Source organism: Oryzias latipes, chromosome 9 (assembly GCF_053564925.1).
Source record: "Oryzias latipes strain Hd-rR chromosome 9, Olatipes_Hd-rR_3.1".
Taxonomy (NCBI): Eukaryota; Metazoa; Chordata; class Actinopteri; order Beloniformes; family Adrianichthyidae; genus Oryzias; species Oryzias latipes.
This window is the reverse complement of record NC_136245.1, coordinates 17276340-17303852: the sequence shown is the minus strand read 5'-3', so window position 1 is coordinate 17303852 and position 27513 is coordinate 17276340. Positions and strand designations below refer to the sequence as shown.

Sequence of the window (27513 nt, the reverse complement as noted above, 5' to 3'; positions counted from 1 at the left end):
CTGTTTTTTTCCTTGTTGTATTTCCACTTGTGTATTTTCATAACACCCTTGCTGATGGTGGTGAGTCCCTTTAAAGTTTAATAAAGCAGAAATTAGGTTAACTTCGCTGCAAAATCCGCGCCAAAACCAGTGCAACTATGTCTCAATCCCAAAATAAATGCAAATAAAAAAATTATAGACATCTGCTCCATCGTGGAGTACTACATCCCATAATAATGACAGAAAAAAAAAATGAAAGCAGGTCATCCCCATCCCAGCGCAGCAAACCCTGCTCAGGTTCAATGTTCCTTTTGCACTTTTACTGCATCTTTATTCACCGTTTGGCACACCGCTCGTGCTTTAATTAACTCAGAAGTAATGGGATGGAGCCCCTGGGACCTCATTAGGGATTTCAATTACAGAAAAATACACAAGGAAGGTTACAGTTTTTGGTGGCTTTGGAGTCGGCGAGTGATGCCAGGGATGGACCAATTAATGGGGGAGCGGAGGGGGACTGAACTGGAGGAGCCCACGCATCATCCCATCCAGGATGTTCATCTGCAGAGAAATATTTCAGCCGATGTGGCCGTAAGAGTTAATTAGATTTAGCATTGCTTTTTTTAAAACACTGTCACCGAACATGCAGATCAGTCATCTTAAACCCATTCATTTGGTTTATTCCACAATCTTGACAGTGTCAGGGAAATGTGAGTGGTGAGATGATGTCAGCATTTATTATCTATTAAACGTGACCAAATCACCGGGGCTGGGGTCAAACTCAATCCTAATCACACAAGCTTTAATATCCAGTGGAAAGAGGACATGCCTCCTTCCCTAAATATAGGCAGCAAACTGTCAAGTGTGCCTTGCTCTTTTTTAAGCAATCATTGGCCATAATAAGCCTGCGCTTGTTTGCTGTTCTGTCTTACATCATTCCAGGCAGTAGCCACAAGGTCTCTGGTGCCACATCTGCCTATTTTGAGTCATTCTCCAGCCTGTCAGAGAAATTACAGGTAATGAGTTGTCAAAAACAGACAGCAAATCTGTCTTTCTGAGGCCGTGCAGCCAGTAAAATATTAAATTCAGTGAAATCTTTACCTTTCATTGAGCACTTTTGCTCATTTCTGTCTTCTCTCCACTTTATGATTAGGAAATTAAAGTCAAGAGCCTCTGATAAGACAAAAATGTAAGTGTTAGGACCATTCACATAATCCTGTGAAAATGCGGAGCTGTTTATCTACCTGGATACAGCACCACTCACCATCTGCCATGGAAGCACGGGGTCAGATTTAATGCATGATAATTTTTGCTCATTAAATTCTTCCAATCTCTTGCCAAGGTTCTTTTTCTGGGCCTTCCTTTGATCTCAGATTTATTCCAGGTTAACCATTTGATTTCATATTATTGCTACCACTTCTGCATTCTAAGGCAACAGCGGATATGTCAGGATGGCCACACAGTTAATATCAATAAAGATGGGTTTTTTGTCTTTCTGTTCAGACTGTTGCCTGCATGGATGTCACCAGAGATCACACATCTGCCGTTGACTGCTCAACCTTTTTCCCACTAATAACAGGATGGTGTGCTCATTTCACTTGTGGTTTCCTGAGGAGATATTAATTGATTGATTCTGTAGCATTCATGAGGCTTAGCAAGCCTCAGTTGGTGCCTTTGTGGAGACAGGTATAGCCGGCTGTGAGCTAAAGAACCTCCCTAATGTTTTATTCATACAGGTGTGAGCCTAAAGAGGGAAATGCTAATGTTTGTTAAAAACGAGATTTTGACTTGGAACTTTTTAAATGTCAAACAGTACATCACAATTAAAACACATTAAACATAATACCCTACAGGTGTCCCACACCCTATTAAGATGTAAACCGTGTCCAATTCTCATGGAGATAATTATCTCATTTTAAAAAAACAGCTTAACTTTGAATTGTCCTCAGTTTAGCTGATTATAACGGGGTGGGATTATATAAGTTCGCTTCCTTCCACTCCCTTTCAAGCAATATTTATTAATATGTCTAATTATCCTAAGTTATATTAGTTACTGTATGAATGTATAACTGATGATTATATTGCTTTTGTGTATTATTTCTACTTAATTGCTTGAAATAAACCATTTCAAATCAAAATCAAAATTATTTGAAAGAAAATTCCACTTGCAGATAAGCCACATTTTATTTTCTTTTGCATTATCATTAAGATTGTCCAAAAATTATCTTGTATTTTTAGTTGGACATGTTAGAATGATTGTGTTTTAACGTGATGTAGTGCACCTTTGTCTGTTTTTAATTGGAGTTTTACTGCCATCTGCTGCAAAGACCAAATACTGGCAATTAGTCCACGTGGTAATCATTTTGTCACCTCATAAGGGAGGTAATAGTGACAAATAAAAGGAATCAGTAAAATAAATAAGTCAAATGAGGGGCATTAACAACATAAAAAACGCTACCACTAAAACAAACAAAGAATTATCATCATTTGTTGTTTAGATACAATAATATTTATCTCTGATCGTATCAGGAGTGGTTGTCTGGTAGCTACAGTTTTTCAGAATAAAGGAAATTGATTATATGTTTTATTTACATAAATGCAGCTAAAACATTTTCTCAGCTGAAGTTTGGGTCATTTGTAATTCAAGGTTTTGGTCTATAGGCGGCGGCAACGTTCAGTTTCATGTCTGTGGCTGCGCAGAAGAAGAACAGTTTGTACACGGAAGCAGAAGTGTCAAAGCTCCAACCTGGCAACCTGACAGTTTCTTCTGGAGCTGACAGGGTACGCGGGTAAACCAACACATTTGCTTTTGGTTCTGTGGCTGTTTGGATCCAGAATACACAATGAAGACGGTGTTGCTTGTAGTTGCCGCCATTCTGTGCTGTTCTGCAGTTATGGGTAAGTAAGTAAGTTTACCAGTTCACATTTAACTTTCACTGACGAAATTTTTCATCCTTCGACAAAATGTCTTCGACAGAGCTAGCTAGCTAGAGCACCGCGTGCTGTTGTTTTTTTTTTTTTAAAGAAGGAATAATAATAATAATCCATATATGTTGATTCCCAGCCATGCATGCTGTTATGTTAACGCCGGTCCTTCGTGTGACGTCGAATTAAAAAGTGACCTCAACAACACGCAGCCACAAACAAAATGTAATTTTGTTAGAATTGACAAAATAACCTTAATATATAATATAACTTAATATATATAATGTTCACAGTGTATTCCAACTTTTCTTTCTTAAATTAGATTTGGTATTCGGGTACAACAGTAACTGTCATTGTCATGTGTAGTCTGACTGATTTAGGGTTGTGTTTCAAAATGTGTCTTGTGTCTTATCCATAAACAAATATGAAAAGGTTTCAGTATATTTGCTGGACAGACTGAGCCTCCCTTTCTGAGGAAACCCGGATCTCTTCTCTGTCTTTGATAATTCATCCTTGACAAGCAGGCAGGGCTGTGTCATCACTGAAGACAAACAGGACTTCAGGCTAGCAGAGCTTTCCCGGTCACATATTATTCATATGAACTGTTAGTTATTATAGGCAGACATTTTCAGAGACATCAAAAAAAAAAAAATAATAATAATAATCTAAAAGCTTTCCATGGGCGTATTAAGGAACCAAACTCTTGCATTGGGTGATACAACAGATACAAAAACAAAAAACTAAACTTGTTTGACTGCAGCACTGATTGTCACAGAGGTTTAAGTTGAAGAACTTGTAGGGATCAAGTATTCCAACTTGCTATACTGGATGTAAAACATAACTAGCATACTAACGTTTTCCTTTTTCTTTTCTCTGGGGTAAATCAAGCTGGGAAAAACAGATTTTTTTATTTAATTTTTTTTTACCTTTTTAATGTTGTAACTGCATGGGTTTAGGGGACATGCATTTGTTATGGGTGTTTGTACATGGTGCTGCAACTTTTAAAAGAGAGAAAACAAAACTCATGCTCTTTTAAGATATACTTATAAATCTATTCCAGATTGATTGCAAAATAAAGAAAATCTGAATATGTGTAATGTCCTCATCTCCGATTAAGAATCAGGATGCACTAGTGAGTTCAATAACATCCACATAGGGTCATGTTTGCTGTATTTTATTAGGAATATTAAAGAAAGAAACTTGTTCTGTTGGGTTTATTTAAATATTTGTCATGTTTTATGTACACAGGAGCCGATGAAAGTAACAGAACTGATGACACTGGGATAAAAACTCCAATTGCACTAAACGAAACCAATAAAACTGTGGTGGAGGTCTCTTCAGTGCTAACAAACCAGAGTGTAATAGAAATAACTAATGGAGCAAAGAATGAGACAACTACAGCGGGCCCACAGCAAAAAACAAAGGACGAGGAGTCCAAAAACAAAGACCAGGTAACTGAGGAAAACGAGGGCGTCACCCCAAATGAAGAGGAGGAAAACAAAGACGAGGTAACCGAGGAAATGGAGGGCGCCACACCGAATGAGGAGGAGAAAAACGACGGCGTTGCAGCAAACAAGGGGGAGACAAAAAAAACACCCATTGAAAGTATCAAGGAAAGCGGATTTGAAGAACCGGAAAGCAGCCATTTCTTTGCATACCTTGTTTCTGCTGGTGTGTTGGTTGCAGTGCTCTACGTCACTTATCACAACAAGCGCAAGGTATTATTATATGCTATTAATGTTGATTTTATTAGTCATTATTTGTTACAATTATAGGTGCAGAAAAATAATCTTTTGGTGGTTAAAGTAACATTCCTTTGTTCTTGTTCTTATTTTTGGAAAACGTTTTTCATATATTTGTGTCAAAGTGAGCTTCTGTTTGACCAGAAGCCTATAAAAAGGTTATCATGACCAAAATCTGATCAATACCAGGTACTGAGAAAAAGTCACTTCAGTTGCTTTGTGCAAACAATTCAGATGTTTAGTTTGTAGTTTTATAAAGTTTGTACATTGTTTATAAAGAACTAATGACTAATTGCTTTATAAAAATGATGCAATTAACTTTTTCCATCTGCTCTCTTCTAGATAATCGCCTTTTTTTTGGAAGGAAAGAGATCCAGATCGACACGTCGACAGAAAACTGCAGAATACCAGAAGCTGGAACAGGAGGTAAGTTTTTGACGGAAAGAAATTAATCAAACTTTATATTTTGTTTTTTTGCTGTAATTATCCATTTCCTTCCAGCCCTGATCTCAAGCTGTGGAGGAGAAAAGGGAGAACTGGTTTCAGGGACTCGGGTGTACGGGACATTTAGTCCACTTTGGGTTTTATGGACTTTTTTTTTTTACCTGTAGAAATTTGTTGCATGACTATGCAGATAACAACTTTTGCCTTACTGAAGGAAAGGTGAAATAGTCCAGGTAAAAGGACGCGGTTTTTGCACTTGCCTGGATTCCACTTTACAAGCAATCTGAAGGTGTGGCCTAGACGGGCCTCGACTCAGGCTATTTCCATTACTCATCAGTACTGCTCTTTCTGTATGTTTTCTTGATGAAGAAAGGCAAAGGATTGCAAAGGGAACATAAAAAAGCCATCTTGGAACGCTGGATATGTGTGTAAATGCAGACCAGTGTCTCCATAATGTGTAATTGTCTGTCCTTTTTTATGTTGTCTCTGGCAAGAATCTCAACTTTTACCACTTTTTAGGTTGTAGCTCCATTCTCAAGAGAAGCTACCTAATAGGTGCAAATAAAAAAATAAAATGTTTTTCTTTTGTTTTTTTAATGTAGGGTTTGACTGCCTCATTGTGCTGGAAATACTTTATTGGGAAAAAAATATTCTTTTGGGATAACCACTGATACAAAAAAAGTAAGCCTCCCTAATGTGTTGCTTTGTGTTTGTTTCTATAAATGACACTTGTTTTTGGCCAAATAGTTTTCTGTGATTTGCATAGCTCTCATAGTGCCTGTTTAGCAATTATTTATTTCTAGGTGGTGGATTAGCAAACCATGTTTCTTGTAAAAGATGAATACAAATCCAATTGCTTATTGGCGGTTAGGACCCATTACAAAGAATACCTTTACTGTGAAAACCATAATAGACTTATAACATTTTCCGTATTTGTAAAACACATTTTATTTAAAAACTAAAGCTGCAAAAACACAAAAGGTTTGGAGAGTTTGTTAGTGAGTTCTGTTTTTCTGCACACTAGAAACTGAAAGGCTGGGTGTTTTCTTTTCCTTAAGAAATAAAAGCTTTTATACACAGTCTTGAGTCACGTGAGTTTTAATTTTGACATGTTTTGATATCTGCTGCTGTAAAGAAAGCAGGTATAAAAATATATAAAACATAAATTCTCAAACTTGTGAGAAATCAATATAGAAAGTAAAAACAGTTTTTTGTGGTAAAACCAGGTAACAATAAAATAACAGGAGAATTTCAATGTGTAAATAAAATACAAGATATGCTTGACTTTGTGTGGATAAAGGAAGAAAGGTTGGGAAGAGCTTTATTTAATCTAATTTTAGCAATGATATATAGATGAAATTATATCAAGAATATCCTCATGCTGCACAAACCAGGGCACAGTGCAAAATGTGGCATGAGGGGATAGTTCCTTGCTGATTTGTTGAAATACAGTCCTTCCCCAAAAAGGACACATTAAATCAGGGACGTATTGATATAAAACTATTGAGAATCAATAAGCAGAGGTAAAGTATTATAGTAGAGGGGTAATGTTCCTGACCTCCTCTTCATAAATGTCCGGTATCTCTCCGATGGGAGAAGGCACCATTCGGACCGAGCTGCATCCTCGCAGCTCGGTCTCATACACGATAAGCTGTCTCCAGAACCCGTGGTTCGGCCGAATAATGGGTCGACAGCTCTTCAGCCACGCGTGTGCGTCCAGCAGGGTGGCGCCCCGGTGCCTCATCAGAAAAGCCATGCACAGCGCGGCCGAGCGGCTCACTCCCGCGTTGCAGTGCACCAACGTCCGACCACCGTTCTCAGCCGTGACTCGAACTTTATCTGCGACCCAGTCGAAGTGATCTCGGAGATTGGACAGTGGAGAATCCGACACCGGGATGTGCACGTACTCATCCACCCCAGGAGGACAGCTGCTCCTGGCTTCGCTGACGTTGATGATGCAGGTGATCTTGTTTACCTTCAGCTGAGAGGAATCGTTAGCAGATTTGCGGCTACTCAGGTAAAGCTGATCGGTGACTCGGCATAGGCCCGAAAGACCTGCGGGGTTTGACCGATTCATTAAAAATATGAGGACGAAAAAATGTTGGAAAGATTCTAATTCAGAGGTGGGCACTGAGGGCCGCATTCCTGCATGTTTTCCAGCATACCCTGCTCTGGCATGTTCTAATTGGATGGACACACCTGAACCAGGTAATCAGCCATGAGTAGGGCAAGACTATCTGGAAATCATGCAGACACACCGGCCCTCGAGGCCTGGAATTGCCCACCCCTGTTCTAATTTATAGCGTGTCGTCTTCAAAACATTACTGTTATCGGTGCAGCGTGCATTTTGTCATTTACTTCCTGTTTTAACGACAACTGGTAATGGGCTCTATGGCGCATTACCGCCATCGTGTGTTGGGAGGTCATAATGCACACTCAGATGTCGAGCAAGTTTTTATTTTTGGTCTTTTGTTTATTCTTTTTTTATGTATGGTTCTCTTCATAAAAGTAATCATAGATTTACTGTGGTTGCTCCTGTGGAATTGATTCTCATGTAAACTGTTTTTAAACCTTTATCATTTTCTTTTACATTATTGCTTTATCAAAGAAACTATAGGGATGTGTTCTTTTTCCTCTCATGTGATTCGATATGGATCTCAACACATGGTATCACTGCACAATCGATTCAACTAACTTTGTGGCAAAATGATAGTCTAATTCTTTTAAATGGATACATCTTGATATATATCATTCGTCGTTTAAAACTATAAATAAAAATTAGGATTTTGTTTTGTTTTGTTTCAAGCAACCAAAACAAAATATCTTTGATATAACAGCTTTTAACATAAAAATCTGGCATTTCTGGTCTTTCAGACAGTTTTGTTCTTTGTGGTTATAAAATTATAATATCAATTTATTCTGGTATTGTTTGAAATGCTATGGGGAAAAAGGGTTATCATTATGTCAGGTGCACACAGCACACATCCCTCACTGTGGTTCACCTTCAGCCAATTATAATTGACCTAACTTAGAAGCAAGCTTCTGATTGGTCGTCTTTGTTACACAAACATAAAAAGGCAAAAACAGTATAGAAACACAACAGGAAGAGAAACTGACAAAGTTTGACAGAAGTTGATTATTTCCTTCCTGATCGATTTGATATCTTTTTACCAACATAAACTTGTTTGTATTAGTGGTTTTGAGCTGATGTTCCCCTTAGGACTATAACAGCTTTTCAATACCTATTTTTTATCCTTTAGATCCTTATTATAAAGTCTTCATTCCCATGATACTAATTTTTGTGAAACGCAAAAGTAAATCAATTGTAACTTTTTCATAAATGTCCAACTAATTTATCACTGAAGAATTAACATTTGAAGCACGTAAGTGGAATTTCATGTGTTTAAAATTTCTATCTCATTTCAAACCTCTGTTGCAGTTTTACATATTCCTCTTTTACTCAAGAAGCTTCTGTTTTTTTCTTATTTAATGAAACTGTTAATAAATGACTTTATTTACCCCATAAATAAAAAGAAAATAACTAATAATTAGGCTGTTGAGTGGGCCTGCAGTCCGTATAAATAACTTTTATTAAAGCCAACCGTCAGCTTTACTCTCTAAGTGCAGAAAGATTATAAAAGCACAGTGGTTTGCAGAGACATGGGTTTTGTACAGAAAATAAATTAAAACAAATAAACTTTTATTTGCGCTAGTTTTCATTGGTGTATTTTGCCAGCTATCATCTGAAACAGGTTTTAGTTTTACTCGGCCAATGACATTTTTTTCTTTTCAAAAAAACGTGCTGCAGCCTCAGAACCTGCAGGCCAGGTCACACCACATCCCCGCATGTGTCTCCATCAGGGGGGCTGCGTTACATCAGCTGCCTGCGACTGCGGGCACTTCTCGGTTGTCTTGGAAACCGGATTGGGGATAAAGGAGGAGCATTGGAGAGAGCGTAAACCTGTGGAAGCAGCTGGAAACCGAGACCGCTGGTTCAATCCGGTCCTCTCTGTCAAAGAAGCCTCTGTTCCAGCTCTTTGTCCTGCTGCTTCCGCCTCCACTCGCTTTCCCCGGACTGCGCTCCCTGGGAAGGAGCAGCTGTTATTCATCCCCCACCCCACACACAGACACACACACATACTCGTCTCACCACAGCAGCCATGTAAAGCGGTCTGGGCCGTGGATCATCGGAATCTTCTTTGAGGATGGAAGGACATTTGACTGCAAGAAGCCCAGCTGCTGTCCTCATGCGACCATCAGCTTTTCCAGAAATCAGACAGCAAAGAGGATGAGGAGGAAAGCAGAGGGAGCAGCGATCCTCTCGCGGTGAAGCAGCAAGGCAGCTGCAGAACCTGAAGACAAAGGGTAAGAAAAGAAAAGGGGACACTTTGTTCCTAAGTTACATTCATTTAGTTCTATTTACTGGACTAAACATTGAAGTTTGCATGAAACAGGCTCCCTCCTTTCTGTTTGGAGGACAGCAGGAGAGGGCCTGCAGCATCCAGTGGTTATTCATAGAGCAGCTATTTCTGATGTTGCATGAACTGCATGCAAAAAAATGCTAACAAATCCTTTAAAGCACTGTTATGTACAAATTTTTCTTTTTTTTAATGCAATATTATATGAAGAAAAAATCCCCTCCCACTAGCTGTTCATTCCATCATCCTGTGTGGATTTTGTCTCAGGCATCCTTTGTGGTCCCACCTGAACAGCTGACACCACAGCAGTGAGGATTGTGGGAGGATCCATCGGATGGACAGGTCACGTGGACAGGAATGATTGTTTTTCTTAAAATTTAGGGGCTAATCTGATTAGTGTCAATTCAGTGTGTGAGTTTGATTTATAATGAATGTTTCACCTAGTTATTTTAGTCTTAAATGGACTAAAAAGTTGAAATGATACAAAGAAAAGCAGTCGAATCTTTTCAGGATGGTTGTGGAGGGCTGCCATTGTGCATTCCACCTTTTCTGCTGCTTTTTGTTGTTTGCTCCTATCTAGTGATGCCGATGAAAAACGCACGTTGGGCTTAACTGGACCACACTGCAGCGATGATGGCATCTGCCTGTTCTCCACTGCTCTGCTGCCCCACAGAAACGGTACTGCGTTTAATCGGGTTTACAACGATTTAGTTCCTTGAAAGCCACATTTCTTGATCCCGTATCTCCCTCATATGTTCAGATGTCAGGTGGGTAAAAGCTCATCACAGCATTGTCTCACTATAGGCAGGATTACAACTACAACTCAGTTTGTGTTGTTTCAGCACATTGGGTTATGTTACATATGAACAGTGCTATATGATTAAAGACTGATCTGATTTCTTTTTAACAGTTTTGGCCTCAGAAGTATCAGGGATGTACCATTTTGTAGGGTCAAACAGAGTCTTAGTGGTTCTGAAAGAAATGAACACAAAATACTACACATTTAGGACAAATGGTATCACCCCTCCCCAAGTTGCAGTGTGCAGTTGCACGGCGAGCTTCATGGCCTTTATGTTCAGCGAAACAGTATTGTCACACTCAAAAGTGAAACAGTGTCAGCATACAGACTCTTATGGAACACGGATTTAGGAAGGGAGAAGGAAAGTCTGGATGTTTGCAAATGAAATGTAATTAAAAAGGATTCCTCCTGTCAGCAGTTGAATTATAGGCATTGGTTCATGGTTTCTAAACTTTCATTTAATGCAACTGGAATGTGCAGGATGAGCAAGATAAGAAATGTTTAAAGATAATTTATTTATATAATATCTAGCTTCCTAACTATAATCCTGAAGGGACATCAACTTCAAAGTGAAGTCCAGATCAGTTTAGCATAATCTGCCCTCCAGATTAGGGTTATTCCGTCAATATGTGAGTGTTTTTAGCAGAAGTTGTTTCTTTCAAAGACTTCCCACAGGAGTGAAGTTCACTGTATCTGCCTTGTTTCTCTTGCAGAGACTGATGCTCCTCCTTCTGTGGCCTCCTTTGCTGAAATGTAATTTTACATTCTCTGCTCAGCAAGAGAAAACATCTGCTGCTTTCGTTGGTCAACGGACAGAAGAAGTAACGCAGTAGCTTATGATATGTTGTGAATACATTTGGTCAGACTTGTTTTTTTGTAGTTGCTGTCTCTTGATCTGCTGATCAAACACACAAAAGGTGACTCATTTTATCCTTAAATGTTTTCTATTTTTCCCTTTCATTTCTGTTTGGAACAAACTAGTGGAGAAGTTGTTTTTTTGGTCTTGTGTCAGCCTTTTATTTTTGCACTTTTCATTATCAGAGTTGGACTGAAACCAGCAAAGCAGTTTTTATTTTCGGATTAGAGCAGAGCTTCAGCATGTCGACACTTGCTGTAGCTCTGCTGTAGACAGAAATGCTTTTTTCTTTTTTTTTTTTGGATTCATTTCTGATCATGTGAGATTTACACTCTTCTGTTTGTTGTGAAGCCTCTTCTGTTTGGTGCGATATCTGCTATTTTTACTGCACCACTCACACCCGTGCGCGGTTGTTGTGTGCGACGTGCATGCAAGGTTTGTTTAGTGCATGCTGTCCGTCCGTGTGTGCATTTTGGATCCGTCCGTGTGCATGTGGGTCACGTCGGCCTGATGAAGTGGATCTGCAACAGGCCTGAAGCTGCAGCTGTTTTTAGACGCTGGGTGTACCAGAGAGGGACAGATAGGACACGATTTACCGATGATTCTTAGCATTTGTAACCACACCACCGTATCAACAGTTATCCTTGTTATTCGGATCTCAAGGATGTCATTGGAAATCAGTGGCGTGGGCTTCTCCAAATGGCGCCCGCTGGCACGAATTACAGACTCCTGATGCCAGCAGCTCTATCGTTTAACACTCAAGCAAATTACAGCAAATGCTAATAATTATGTGTAAACAGCCTTTTATCCAGGCCTGGATTTGTACTAACAGTATTTGACTAATTTACTAATCTCTGCTAACATATGAAGGATTACTAACCAGTTTTGAGAATGCTGATAGCTTGTACTTCTAACCCACTAACCAACCCTCTGCTTTATTCCCACACTCTGAAGCCAATGCTCTTCTCATGCCACGAGAATCAAAAGCCTTAAAGGACACCAAAAAAAAGCAAACATTTGCATGTCAAGAGGAGTTCAGGGCCATTTTTAACAGCAGAGACCGCTTCTGAAATCAGGCAGGACTGACCCCACTCCCCATAGCAAACATTTAAAAATATGTCTAAAACCCATGTACATAGAGGAGGGAGCGGTTTCTCCTTCTGATGTTTTAGGCTCCGTGTGGTCAGCCTGTACTGATGAGCGGCGGCGGTCTCTTTGTCCCAGCGGGCAGAAAGGCCACGGCAGCACAGGAAAGCCCCTCTATACTAACATCTGATACTAACAGGGGGGAGGCTGGACCTCATCACCTATTCTTACTAACGCCTTGCTGTTGTTTAATACAACACAGCATGCCGTGTGGGAGCACTGCTGCTCAATAAATGAGCAGGGCTTCATGCAAACCGTGTTCTCGTGTCAGTATCGTGTGCTTGTTAGCAGAGGGTAGAATGATGGAGGATTTGCTTTTTTTCCTCCTAATTAATTCAACAGTGACTAACCTGAGAGGCTTATGTTTGCAAACTAACAAACTAACCTACTAATGAACTAATAAACTAACAGACTACAGCTACTGATTATAGAAGAGAACGCACCAACAGTGAGGGAACACATCTGAATGTTTAAAGTGTGTGTGTCTTTGGACAATGTGTGTACCTAGAAATGCAGGTTATGTTAGATTTTCAGCCAATATGAACAATAGAAAATACATGAAATCTACTGAAACTGTACACCTTAAAGCCTGTGTGGAGAAATCCCAAATGTAGGAGATATAAATGAATACAACATGTTGACTTTTTAAGGTTTTATCTTAATTATAATCTGTTTTCATAGTGATAAAAAGTATGTTTTGTTGTATTTTTCATTTTTGAACCACTGTGTTTATGGAAAAATGTAAGCAGGGAGTCATTTTGTTGACAACAATTTATACAGCAACAGTTTTTATATTTTTTTAACAAGCATACAGAAAATCTGAACTCTCTATTTTTATTTATAGGGTGATGCATGATCCCGAATCCTGTCATGTCTAACTCCAAATTAATGTTTTAACTCATTCCTAAAAATGTAACCCAAACTTTAACACCAGTTTTTACTACACCCCATTTTTTTCTGCCAACTGACATTATAATGACTGGCTATATGACATTTTGGCATATAAGATCCAGGAAAATGTAGTCATTATTTTGCTCATGGTGTTTATATTGATGCCCAAGTGGCAAACATGATTAAATAAACTCAAATATATTCGAGCACTAAATGAGGCTTCAGCATAAAATCTTTTTCAGGCAGATATATTTATATATTTTTTTTAAAAAGGCCATTTAAGTTTCCAAATTGCATACATGGGAAAAAAAACATCCCCTTTAGGTTTTAATAAAAAATATATATTTGGATATCAAAATTAAAAAATTATTTGCCCTTTTAATTGCATGTTTGTTGTATTTTTTGCTAGTTGCAGCAGATATTTAATGTTAATGTGTATTTAAAAAGAGATATCACTAAAAGAATTAATGGCTGTCGTTGCCTAGGTATTACAGTAGGGGGCAGCAGCTCACCAGGCTTGATTTTTTTTTTTAAATTCTTGTTTATCTTTTATTGCAGTGTCAGTTCTGCTTTTGACTTTGCGCTTGTAGCTGATATTTATATTCGGAAGAAACATTTCAGTTTTGTTGCTCCAGTTTCACATTTTCCTAATTCTTTTAGTGATTTGTAACCTAAATAATAAAACCTTAACATTTGTGTTAAAATGTAAAAGCTGTAATTTTTTGTATCAAAAATAGAACCATTTTTCACTTTATAATTTTATGCCAGAGGTAATGTGGAATAAGTGTTTGGTGCAAAGTCAGAGGTTCTTTTCTTTCTGTTTGAGTCAAATCCGTAGTAGGAAAAGACAAGTGTGACCAAAGAATTATTGTATTTCATCCGTTTTTGTCCGATCTTTCTGATTCTTGTCCTGTTGAGTGTTGTTTAAAACACTCTACAGGCTATTGTGTGTGACAGTAGTTGGCAAACATGTGTTGCGTGCCCCCCCCAGTCTGCTTATGTCAGAAAAATAGGGCTCAACTCTGCCCCCCCCCCCCCACTTGAGCACGATGTGATCCAGATGACGGGGGGGGGGGTGGGGGGGTGGGGGGGGGGTGTTGGGTGTGTGTGTGTGTGTGGGGGTGGTGTTTAAAAGGTAGGGGTAGAAGGGGCCCGGGTCTTCACGGGTCAGCTGTAATTGACCACAGGGCTTAGAAACTAGAATCTTAACCAACTTCTAGAACGGCAGGGCTCCACTTAACGTCTTAAATATCACAAAAAGTACAGTTCAAAGGCAGGTATGTTGGCATTATAAACATTATTCGGCTTAATGATGCCCTCTGGAGTGTGGTTTGCTGTGTAAACACTTGTGCCTGTGCTCAGGTTTGAAGGGATGCGGGCACCAGAGACATCTACATCCCTGGAAGCAAGGCGTAGTAAAAACATTGTGGGTTGGGATCTGCTACTGCCACAATTATCCCGCAGTTTTGGAATCTCTTACGGCTTTAGCAATCATTTACTTCCATTTGCACCTTTTGAACAAAATAAGTGCAGCTCCCGTCGAGCGCTTGTGTGCGTGATCTGGAAACAACTGGCTGCAACCAGAGCTCCCGTCACTGGGAAGAGGCCAGAAAAAATGACACCTTTAACTGAAAGATCCTGTGGAAGTAGAAGAAGTTTTAAATTTATTTTTGTACTCAGAAGTGCTCTGCCTTAGGAAATTTAAAATAGTAAGATGCCTGAAAGACAGTTCAAGGGCTAAGAAGAGATTGCTTTTCGTGTGAGCGTCTGTTTAAGCGTGTCTCAGCTTGGATCAGTCAAAGAAAGACAGGCTATTGTAATGTGGGTGCCTTCTATTTTTAGGGTGAGCATCTTATTTTGGCTTACTGCTGTCTTATTTTGGCTTGCTGAATGTAAAGTCTATGCATAATCAATGCATGCACATACCAACAAGTGCAGCCCTAATTTTAAACAGAAGCCACTGTTGGTTGCATTAAAGTTTTACGTTTTTCTTGTTCGACGAAATATATATATTTTTTTCCATTTTTAACTGCAGATTTATGCATGTAGGAGTTCTTTGCTGAGTGAGGTCAAAAGTGTATGGACTCCAAAAAGAGGGGCGGAGAGCAGGAACGGCGGATGAAAGTGGAAAAGTTTGGGTCATGGGTCTTGTAGTCGCATAACAGAGACGGGTTGAGTTAAAGGAAATGGTTTGCAGACTCTCAATACTTGCAAAAGAGAAACATCTTAGAACTGAGCATTTATGGTTGTTTTAGATGGAAATTATTTTGACAAATAAAAGTATAGTGAAGCGGAATCTACTGTAAAGCCTAGCTATGTTGTTCTCACTGCAGATTTGGGATATGTTACAAATTTTCCTTAAATCTTCAGCTATTTTCCTGTGAAAATGTAATTTCTTATTTATCTACTCTACTAAACTCTCCATTAAACATTTTTAACATTGTTCCCTTCCTGTCTGTCTTTCTCCTAAACACTTGGTTGTGTCCGAATTCTTTCACTACTCACTATTTAATGCACTAAATGCGTTTGCCATTTTGTAGTGCTGTCCAAAATCTACAATTCCAAAATTGAGTGCCCAAGAAATCCCCCGGAAGTTCCTGCGAAAGACCAGTGTGCATTGATGCTCACTAGATTGTTGAACCACAATGCATTGTGTTTGAAATTTTTTTAGTGAAAAAAAATGTATTTTAATTAACTTTTTTATAAACCATCCATGTTTTCCTCATCAGAACATATTTGATTCATAAATAGTCTTCGTAAAATGTTCATATCTATTAAGGTTTTTACTTCTGGAGTAAGGTGATATATATTTGCCGATTAAAAAAAAAAAAAAGAAGTAGTGACTGTGGTGTCTGAATTGCTTTTAAAATCCATGGAACTAGATAGTAGTTAGAGAGTAGGGAGGGAATTCGGACATAGGCTTGTCTTTTTTACAGCGTGAAAATGGTGATATTAAGTCAGAGGCCTGTTACATCCTGAATATCTTCCTTTTCCCTGCCTGCATTAACCAACATTCACAGACCAGATAAGAGGGAAGTCGGAGAGAGCCAGTCTGTCCTGCTGCCTGGTGAGTGATGGACAGTAATTAAAAGTTAGCTAATAACCTCTTCACACCTGACATTTCAACAGGGAGGTCCTGGACACCATTATCTACATATAGATTAAACAGCATAATTGGCAGAGAGATAGGGTTAGGAGGATCGCAAAAGGAACGGAGGAAAAAAAAAAAAGGCCAGGCCATTGCCAAACCATTAAGCCGAATATCTGAGTGACACTCTGATTTTGCATCTCCTGCTAATGCGACAGGAATTGAGCTGAACTAAAGTGCTAAATGAATGAAGCCCATCTCGGTGTGGTTACTGCCGGGGCAAACATTGGCCATGGAAAATAGCTTTAATTTCATAATAATTGCTGGATAAACGTGACTTGTTACAGACACAATGTAAAGGAAAAAAACGCAAGGAGGAATCCTGGAACTCTTTAAAGGATGAATGCTGCTATAGTTGGTCTCCATTTGTGCTCATACAGCAAGTTACACAGAAGACAAAAAAATGTTTAGTGAGTTTTTAAAGTGAAAATTAAGAAGGTTGGTTACACGTCAAATATGAACGCCTTGACTGAAAAACCAAAACATCCATGTTGGAGTTTCTTTTACAGATTCACTGCCCCTCACCAAAGAATTTCCGTTGGTCTGTCTACAGCCCTGAAGTCAGACTTTACTTTTCCAAATAGTTCAGTGAAACTTTTGGTCTGTTTATTTAGCGTCAAGAGTGAGTTTTACCACTTTCCCACATGTTTAAGCTAAATGCAAGTATATTAGCATAAGGAGGGGATATTAGCTCAAGAACTGCCAGCATGTTACCATTCTTAGCTCCAAACGTGAGAGATGGAGGCCTTCGTTGTGTCATGTACTGATGCAAGTGCAAATAAGTCTATAAGTTATAATGATACCATTATAAGTTATAATGGCATCAATAATGTGTCTGTTTATGAAAGTGTGTCATCTTTCACTTTTCAATTTTTAATTTTTCAATCAAATCAAATTGCAAAAAAACAACAACAAAAAAACAACAACGCCCCTCTCACCCTTCCGCGGGTGGGTTCTCCTCCAAGCTCGGGTCCTCTACCAGAGCCCTGGGAGCTTGAGGGATAATCTTTTTTAAAAGTTATGACTTAAGAAAAGATAATCTACTTTCTCTTAATATCCTACAGAAAGTTTGTTTGGGTCAAATGGAAATGGAAGAAGGACCAAAGAACCAGCTGCAAAACAACAGAAATGAGACTGACTTTTGTGGTGATAAGGGCATGAAGGAATAGCCAGGAGGACTGCTCTTAGGCATTTAAATGTTACCTCAAACACTGCCAGGCCTCCACTCTGTTTTCCTGACCGCTTTCATTTGTCAAAAAATGAATATGAGAACAATCTCATGGTAATTAGGTCAATCTATTTTTTTTTTATATCTGTCTCTATTCTTTCATCTTTTGAAATGACAGAATGAGTGTCGCTTGATGCAATAGCTATAACTCAGAAGCTTTGATTTTCATTTTCATTAATAAAACATCCTTGAAGGCGTGGTAGAAAAAAAATGATATACATATTTCATGGCTGGACAACAGAACCATCCCAGCTTAAGCACTTTTTTTTTCTAAATTCCATCAAAGATGATGTGTTTTTCAGCTACTGCTGTCTTTGTGGCAAAAATGCTTTGAACATGAAACCAAGGTTGTAAAACTTTTTAAAAAAACATGTTAAGTTCATTTTGAAAACTGCTGCTGAGAAAAAGATCAAAATTAGAATTCTGTAAACCTTGTGAATTTATGTCGGCACACATATTGTATAAAAAAACTTTTTCAGTTTGTTTTTTCTTTGATATTTAGCGAAAGAGATTTAGCTAAGTAATATGCACTATGGTTAAAATTTGCAAAGTACTTTTTTTATCTAACATAAACCGTAGCTATTTTTATGAATGGAATTACTACAGAATGGATAACTTCTTATTTTGCTGTTAAAATGCACAGGATCAGGTTGTTGTTACACAAAAGAATAAACTACTGGAAGTCAGATTTCTCTGAAGTGACAGTTAGTGAGATGTTTTCTGAAAAAGTTGATGTTCTCTGGAAGTCATTTTTTATTGAATAACTGCTTTAAAAGAAGAGATCCCTGAATTTTCTTATGAAATTGCAGTCTGCCCCACTAGATGTCCCTGTTGCTTTGGTTGAAGGAGCTGTGGGGTGGTGGTCGGAGGGGCGATCGAAGAGTCCGTCATGACTTGTCTCTCTAGAGCTTGGGTTCATTCATCATGTCCAGAGGTGCTAGACTCTTTAAAATCAAACAAGAAAACATTTCGTTATCCCCCCCTTGCTTCATCTGCTTTTTCCTCTTCCTATTTTCATTCTCCTCACTCTCTTCCTGCCTTCTTTTCTCCATCTTCTCTTTCTGTTCCCCTGCTTTCGATAAAAGGACCTCTGTGCTGTTTATATGAGGTGATAGGCAGTGCTAACAGGTGTAAGGTAATAGGATACTTGCACTGGCAGGCGTGTATGGAGGGCAACACTCCTTTTCTACACTGGCGCTCTAACCAGCTAAAGTCCCTGTGATGAATGCATCCACCATTAATCTAAATTATGTCACTGGCAATGAGTTATCAGTTCAATCTGGCCTAAAAGTAGTACTGGGCCAGTTTCTGTTGACACTTCCTCAGCACTCACATCTGCTGTCAGGGTCCGTGGAAGTTACACAGCTCATCCGGGATCAGGTGTTGGCTTCAAACCCGTGTTCTTAACTACTTTGCAGCCGTTTCAACCAGAACATTTTGCCTCCATCCACCACAGGTACACAAAGACTTGATTTACTTCCTGCAACTTCACTCACGTTGCATGCTACCATTCTGTTATCATAAAAAATGGCTTAACTGTAAAGGTCAGCGTGGAGGTCTGGTCAAACGTAGACCAAACTAAAAGTAATCCCAGCAGAAAGTCAGTCTGAGTGACATGAAAGTTCAATTAGGCGTTTATGACTGTCCAAACAGACAGGTGTTTTTTTTTTTTTTTTTACCGTTTAGCCATGTTGGATCATGTCCTTATTTCACAACACTCCTCCTTATCCGTCTTGGTGTCTTTGATTTCTTTTTCTTCTGGTGTCCATTACAAATACTTCCAGCAGCAGAACAGATGTTGAACACTTCTTTCTGTCCCTCTTTCTTTCCGTTTATTTTAGAAAACTTCACCCAAATTTCTCAAGTCATTTCTGTTGGTTTCCCCTCTGATTCTAGAGAGTTGGATTTGTTGACCCAAGTCCCAAAACTAATAATCTGACCACTAAGCGAACTCATGCAAGCTTGAAAATGACGGCTAAAATCCTCCTTATTTCCTGACGACTAAAACGCTTCATGGTGTAGACTTCTTAACAAGCTGAGAGTGGAAAACAAACAATAAACAGATATGGAGATTAGCGAATATAAAAAGAATGAGACCGTATTGCTGTTTTGGTGCTTAATTGAGCCTATCAGAGCTGTTGTCTTGTTATTTCGCATAAATAACCCAATAAATGTTCCCTAGATGACACTATTGTGGTTGTAAAATGTGCTTAGGGAATCCGCTCCTATGCAAAAAAAGAAAAGGAAAAGAAAAACTCGTGCTCATGCCTCCCCCATCCTCTTTGTCTTTTATTGAGTTCTTCGCCCACAGAAGCCAAATTTAGAACTTAAGGGATGACAGAAATAATGTTCAAAACAGTGTTTTTGAATCTCGCAAACATTTTAAAAATGCACATTTTTTATCCACCATGCCTGACATCCAGTTCATAATTCTCACAAAAGAAAGGCCTTTCACAACATTTGCGTCATGGCTTTGATGTCGAGAAATTATATGTCTTTTCTAAAATTCCGACATCTGACGAGATAGTGTGTCATCTCCTAAGAGAGAGGTACTTGACTGAAGTCACTGTGTAGAGAGTACAAAGCCTCTGCGATGGTCCATATTCATGAAGGTGTAGCTATTACTGACATATTTTCTTATGGGAACAAATCACCAGTGGAGTGCGAGGATGCCGGAGCCCCAAGTCTCTGAAGCTTTGTCATGTTCAGCGGATCTTAGACCAGCCTCTGTTGTGCCTGTCATCGGGGGAAGTTCTCATGAACAGGACAGTCTCTCGGCCTGTTCTTTTATGAGAGCCACTGGCTGGATGCAGCAGTACAGAGTGACAGAATGTTAGGTGTGTGATGAAGAACTTCAGAATAAAGCAAAAACTAAAAGTCTTTTGGGAAGCTTGGAAAGATTAGATCAATGTTAATATGTTCTGGTTGTTTACTCTGCGGCTTTTTATTTTTTTTTGCTCAGATCACTGTAAAATCGCAGAGAGGCACCTAAGAATGCGCAATATTGATTGAAGCTACGCATTTTTTCCTCTTTTTAGACACAGTTTGCACATTTCTTTTGCAGAAAATACCAACAAGCGGTCTAACAATTAATCAACTTAATCGATAAATCGATTTATATTTCTACAATCTAACCAGATTGATGGAAAAATGGCAGGTTCATTTTATTGTAACGTAAAAACGACCAAGTGCATCACAGCGGAAAACACACACGTGATGGCAGCAAAAATGGATTAATCGATCATTACAGTCCAATGTGTGCAAACACATGTGACCATACAGTATGGTAGAATGTTCTAATAATTTTCTATTTGTATTATTTTTGATGTCGAAAAACAACAGTGGGCTGAACTTTGGGAAACTAAAATTTTGAATGGATTTGCCCTTAATTCTTGCTTACTTGTTCTTTATACACATATTTAATTTGCACTTGATTATCTTGCAAGAAATGCAAGATAATCTGGAAAACTTCACCAGCATTATTCAGTAGCAGGTATTTATCTCTGAGTCACACTGGTTGAATTTTTGGCTGAAGATGTCCTCGGTCGATTTTAGGTCCGTCAATCGGATCGTTCAAGATGAACCCAAATGGACTATGAATCGGATCAGCAACTACAAGTTAGGATATGAATCGAATTGTTGCTAAAAGGAATTCTTACACCTCTACTACCAACACATGAACAAAAAGACAATTCTTCAAGTTGTTCAAAATCTTGACCATTCATGAAACACACCACCCTAGAAGGGAATGATGTGCAAAGGATCCACTGATTGCTCTGCATGTGTTTCTTGGTGCTGCTTCTCTCTCATGGCTAATGTTCTGCCTCCCGCAGGATGACAGTGAACACGTGACGTGGCATGCACACGAGGGAACCGAGGGTTAGCAACAAGTCGATAATAAAAACACAGTGGAGCACTGAAGGTTACAGGAGGTTGCTGAGTGCAGGCAGGCTGCTGAATGCACACGTACCTGTGTGCATTTGTGTGCTTGCATGACAGAGGCTTTACGTAGTGTGTTGCGAGCCGTTCCTCCTCTGCCTCATTAGTGCTGATTTACGCCACAGCTCAGTAAAAGAAAGGATGGACTCCCCCCTCCCCACGCCATTTACACATAAACATGCACACACTGCCCTGCAATCCTCTTTTTTTCTAGTCTTTTCTCCCCTTTCTTTTCTTATCTCTCTTCTCATTCTCCTGCCACGCACAGACAATGGGGCCCTGGAGAATACTGGCTTGTGCTGAATTATTCAAATCAGCAGTGGCAGCAAGCCGGAGAGCAAAGGAGAAAGAAGGAGAGCTGCAAAAAAAAAGTGAGAGTATCCAGGATGATGGGGGTGGTGGAGGGTGGTGGGAGAGAAACAGACAGAGACGGAGGAGTGTAGCAGAGGTGAAACTCGTTGTCTCTGCATGCAAATAGCCTCTTGCTCCTCTGCCCCCCCACCCCCCATTCTCTATGAGTCACCCCCCTGCCCTTCACTGCTTCATTAATACACATCTGTACCCCAGTTGTCCCCTCCACCTCCTTCTTCTTCTCTATCCTAGTGAGGAAGAAGAAACAGACGAGGAGGACGTGGGAGAGGAGGAGGTGATGGTGGTGGGGAGGGTGGGAGGCAAGTAGGAGCTCGACAGCAGCAGCACGCTTGTTGGCAGGGGGAGAATGTAATTAGCCAGCACCGGTACAAATGGAAAGGAAAAAAAAATGTAAGGAAGGAGAGAGGAGGAGAGTGGAAGAGGAAGACAAAAAAAAAGCAAAGCTCAAAAAACAAGGCTCCTGCCAGGATGAACTCCCCAGAGACAAGACCTGGACATGACGGTGTGTAGTCTGGGAACAAAGGAAAAAGGGAAGAACTGGGGGAAAGACGAGAGGCTGAAGAGTGGGCCTATGACAGCACCTGCAGAGATGGAGAATTTGATTATGTGGGTGTGTGCCGGCATGTCGGGATTACTGTCTTGTGATTGCACATGCCCGTCAGTAAAGCACGCTTTTAGTAAAAGATGCTAGATTCCTTGTTACCCAAATCTGATGATGTTTTTCTTATTTGCTTCCAATCCAGAATATTTTTCCCCAGCGTTATTAGAATATTCTTCTGTCAAAAGTAGCCCTCCAAGGCTGCCTGGTTATCTAAACACATCTCCATAATAAACTTTATTAAGGCTGCACAGCATGAACTGTTTATACAAAAACATGAAAAATATACAAAGCAAAAGTCTACACGCTCTGAACAAGAACAATAAAAGCACTATTAACATAAGTAACAATTAAATTTATGCTCACACATAAAATAGCTAAACTGTCTGCGCTGATGTTTATAATAATTAATAATGCTATAAAATCCCAGTCGAGGTAAAGCAGCAGATGGAATCTTGAGGTTGCAAAGGTGCAACTTTCCTCCATAATCTGACATAAAAGAGGCTCCTCGTTGTCTGGTGTCATCATTAACTGTCTTACTTAAGTGCACTCTAATGAAGAGACTCTGACCTGTCCCTGCTAATTTAGTAAGAGCCCCTAAATTCTGCAATTGTACTGTAGACTCTTAAAAAAAAGGAAGAGTGCATTGAGAATGAGTGTCTGTATTTGTTGGTGTGTGTGTGAGCGAAAGACGCAAAACTTGACCCTGCAGTCTTTTGCCAGCCTCATTAGTGGGAGGACTTGGTTCATTAAATGATGTGCGCGAGTGGTGTGGGCTAAACACAGATCACAGGCTGAGAGGCTTCCCATGTTTTGCTTCAATTAACTTGTTTTCTTTTCTCGCGTATTAGAAAATTGCTCTGGAAATGACATTTCTTCAGGAGTTTAGGCTCAGGGGATGGAATTACTTCATCAAAGAATAAATAAATAAATATGACATGGCAAATATTTTTCCCTGTATAGTACTTATAGTATGAAAAAAAGTTTTTTACCTAAAGAAATGAGGACTTTTCAATTCTGGAATGCTTGAACTGCGCCAAAATTTATTTCCTCAGATATGCTTTGTTTAGCAAGTTCATTATTAGAGAATGCCGTTTGAAAGGAAACCAAAAAATAATGAGCCACACTGTAAACAAGTTTATTTTTGATCAAAAATCAGACTTTTTGACCTGGTAATTATTGGGAGATTTCTCTCTATGAAACCTGCCTCCAGTGGCCATTTCAGGAACTGCAATATTATATTTAGGTTTGCCTTGAACTAAAGGGAACCAAATATGGGGGCTTGGTCAGAAGCCATTATTTGACATCTTTTGTAATTCATAAATGTTCTGATGTTTAAAGAACGCATTCATGTAAAGTTGGTGGATACTTTTTATGTGGACAAGCACTAATATGTCTAGAGAGTGATGTTATGACAGGTGAGTCTATGTTCCACCTGTTGCACACATGTCCACTCACTTTGCAAAATTAATTGAAGGTAAAACAAAGCAAGGGTTTGAAAATAAAGGAAGAAAATGTGAAGTGATGATACAAAAATGTATCCAGAAATATTGCTTCATGAAAAATGAATAGAAAAGTGCAGTAGGAAGCAGTGACAAATGCTGTCTCTCCTGCACAGGCCTGTGCATATGCTTTCCCTCTGCCAACATATTCTCAGCCTAAGGCAAGAAACACATTTCCAGGAAATCCATTTTCATCACTGTTCCCTGGACAGGTTTGGGTTGTCCCTTCAGAGTCATCAGAGCCATTTTGGAAATTATATCAATATTACACCACGCTCTTGAAACAACAGTATGCGGGAGAGTCTGTCTCGGTTGACGGCTGAAGCAGAATCGGGTTGTTTAGCTCAGCAGGTTGCAATGATTTTGAGTAATCCGGGTTGGGGGATTTTAATTAGGACAATTTTGTCTTATTTAGAATGTAAACACATGCTGCTCCCAAAACCCCAGACTGCAAGAGAGAGCCTTTTGTGCTGCTGAGTCCAGCGGCCAGGGACTGTGCAATCTTTAACTCCTACAGACGGAAACTGCTGTTGTGTGCAAAAAGATTATTTTTGAAGAACAACAACCCTTTTCACATGTTTAGATTTTCTGTCTTAACCATGTGTTAGAATATTAAGATTACTCAAACATGGATCTGATTATCCTTTGATCTATTATGAAAGCATTCCCAGTGGTCTTTTAATTATGATTATGCTGTTTTTAGGCTAAATCAAAAACCTGTGTCGTATTCTAGGACACGGTTTTTGCAGAGCGGCAGAAGTTCGTCAGAAATTCAACTCCATCCCCACTTCCCATCACCGATCTGCCTACATGCTTTCCTGCTGGCCCCTCACAACCCTAACCTAATATTACAGTACAAATTTTTTTTCGAGGAATTGTAGAGTCAAGCAGTTTTGAACCAGATGTCAGTTTGGATGAGAAAAATGAAGACGTCCCTGGATCTAGTCATCTAAAGGTGAATGCATCAGAATGAAACAGAGCTTGTGGCCTGCTGATTTTAGTTTCTGAGTTATGGGTCTTTAAATCTAATTTTCTAAAATTTTAGACATTTTAAATGCCAGACTTTAGCAGATAAATGCATACATTTCAATGTGGAACTGTGTTCCTGTTAATTTGCAAGACAACACTTTACACATCAAACTGACCAGTGAACGCACTCAAGCTGGTCAGACACCAGTTTGCTAGAACTTTGCTGAGAGTGTATTTTATCATAGTTCTTAGAAAATGTTGAATTTGTCAATTTGCTCTCAACTATGGGCTCAATAAGAAACAACATCAGGGTTCTGAGCATTTACTCTTCTTAAACAGCAAGTGAATCTGAATATGAACGGAGTATTTCAACCAGGCAACTTGATCAGTGCGCTTACCTGGTTACTCCTCTCTGGGGGCGGTTCAGTTTAATCAACTCACCTGTTCAGCGTCCTATTGAAGTTCCAGGTGTGCGGTCCATTCCTTCTCTTCCATTTCCGCGAGCTCGGCGTTTGTCACCCCACCCTCCTCCCTGGCTTTTCTATGGAGCTCTTTGTTTTATGTAACTGAATGGAGCCTTATGCTATACTAAAAGAAATATGGAAATATATTTTCTTCACTGCATGAGTTGTCTGACTGGAATATCATTAAATGCTTAATGTGCTGTCTATGTGATTGGTCCTCTCCTTTAAAAGGTGTAATTGTTGTTTGACAGTTATTGATTGAGTAGAAATGTCAATCTTATCAGGAGTAACAATATAATTTTTTATTCAATTCAATTCAATTTTATTTATGTAGCCCAAAATCACAACAAGAGTCGTCTCAACGTGCTTCGTACCGGTAATTGTATAGTACTCATAAAATCACAAGGATCATGAATACCTAGAGTTCAATAGGAAAATTCTAAACTGAACCAACTAAACAGACTAAACTAAACTGGGCATCCCTGCCCTTAGACCCTTGATTTTAGTGTAATCTCTTCTCTTTCTTTGACTTAAAGTGTTAGTAATCAATTCCAAAGTTATAAAAAGACTGTATAAGAAGTTCAGATATGGAAATATAGAGGCCTTTTCAATTAAATAAACATGTATTTGTAATGAAACAGCACACAAGTAGCCTAAATGGTGGCTTTAAATTTAATCCCTCACATCAGTCATCACATATGTGGCAAAGACAGAAAGTCTTCTAAAAATCTGGAAGAGTCTAGGCCTTCATCTACTGATGATCCATCCATCCATCCATCCATCCATCCATCCATCCATCCATCCATCCATCCACATGGCGACCTGTCCAGGGTACACCCTGTCCTGTTGCAGGGCCACAAAACCACACATGCTAACCTGTAACCCTTGTGCTATCCTAGGCACTTTAACATTGAGAGTTGGGTCATCTAGACCCCACTAGACAGTGTGCTAAACCCTTTTTCTTTAATGATTTGTGATCTTCACTGGTATTCATGGATTACATATAATCCTCTTTACCTTTATCCACCTTTGTCATGGTAGGGATAACACGTCAATGTAAGGGTGGGGTCATAGGGGATAGACAATTTTAGAATTGTCAATTAACCCATAAAGCCTGATTTTGGACTTTGAGAGGAAATCAGAGTGCCTTCAAACCAAGGCCTTCTCATTGTAAGGCAAGTGGGCCAACCACTACTCCTCAGTGTGGTCTGAGCAAAGCAGTTTTTCTTCTTCTTCTTTTTTTTTGCAGAAAATGTAATTTGGTGTAATGAATAAAACCTTTGGTTTCGATTTGGGAGGACAACATAAATATATACTTACTGATAAAGAGAAGTAATCTTAACAAAATACCTGAAAAAGACTATTTTCCAGTTCTCTCTTTTAATGACAAAGCTGTACTTTTCAATCCTGCATACAGACTTTTTGAACATACACCTGTAAAGCAATTCATATACATCAGTATTTTCTGTTTTCTGTAAAAATGATTGGCAATGGAACATTTGTATGATGAGGGGGTAATTGTACCTACTCCTATTTATCAAAGAAATAGAGTGATTGCACTACATTGTGGCTACACACCCTTCCCTAGTGCCACATAAGCAACCTAATTGTCGTGCCACTTCCCATTACACACGTCATTCTTCTTGCCATGCTCCTGTGCCCATGTGCCAGTGCAGCTGCTCATATGCAGGTGGAAGGTAATGACAGGACAGGGTGTCACGTACCTGCCTTTGTATCTTTTTAAAAAGAACTGCTAAAAATACATAAACGGTTTCAGTAAAAGTTCGTTAAAATATGCTTGGATTATTGTGATGACAATTTGTGCACATCTCCTAAGTCTGTGAGATAAGCGATTATTGATGCAAGCAACTAAAATTTTTTAATAATTTGTTTTACATTTTTTGACCATGAGCACATTGTACTTAATGCTGTTTTACAAAAACCATATTGGGGTTTTTCCCCCTTCCTACAGGAAAATTAAAGTAAGTTTAAATCCAAAGACCATGAGCAAGAACAACTGGAATTTGGCATCTATCTATGTTGAAATACTATGGGAGAAAACAGTATATAAAGCCAGATATTTAAGCATTCCACTA

At 39.2% G+C, this 27513-nt stretch overlaps 2 protein-coding genes across 2 annotated transcripts; one reads left to right on the top strand and one right to left on the bottom strand.

The window, feature by feature from the left end:
• Positions 1 to 2679: 2679 nt before the first annotated feature.
• Positions 2680 to 6166, top strand: tgoln2 (trans-golgi network protein 2). The gene is made up of 4 exons (XM_004072496.5): positions 2680 to 2874; positions 4150 to 4619; positions 4986 to 5069; positions 5145 to 6166. Exons 1-4 carry the CDS (start codon positions 2820 to 2822, stop codon positions 5148 to 5150), a joined length of 615 nt encoding a protein of 204 aa, XP_004072544.1. The 5' UTR covers positions 2680 to 2819; the 3' UTR covers positions 5151 to 6166.
• Positions 6167 to 6169: 3 nt separating this feature from the next.
• LOC101155776 (dual specificity protein phosphatase 18-like) lies at positions 6170 to 7497 on the bottom strand. Its single transcript, XM_078952785.1, has one exon. It carries the CDS (start codon positions 7228 to 7230, stop codon positions 6619 to 6621), a length of 612 nt encoding a protein of 203 aa, XP_078808911.1. The 5' UTR covers positions 7231 to 7497; the 3' UTR covers positions 6170 to 6618.
• Positions 7498 to 27513: the final 20016 nt, after the last annotated feature.

What these genes read in the sequence shown, in the direction of transcription:
- tgoln2 (XM_004072496.5), top strand. Translation starts at nt 2,820, where the DNA reads ATGAAGACGGTGTTGCTTGTAGTTGCCGCCATTCTGTGCTGTTCTGCA. An exon ending in GTGCTGTTCTGCAGTTATGG is followed by an intron (nt 2,875 to 4,149) that starts GTAAGTAAGTAA and finishes TTATGTACACAG; the next exon opens with GAGCCGATGAAAGTAACAGA. An exon ending in CTTATCACAACAAGCGCAAG is followed by an intron (nt 4,620 to 4,985) that starts GTATTATTATAT and finishes GCTCTCTTCTAG; the next exon opens with ATAATCGCCTTTTTTTTGGA.
- LOC101155776 (XM_078952785.1), bottom strand. Translation starts at nt 7,230, where the DNA reads ATGCGGCCCTCAGTGCCCACCTCTGAATTAGAATCTTTCCAACATTTT.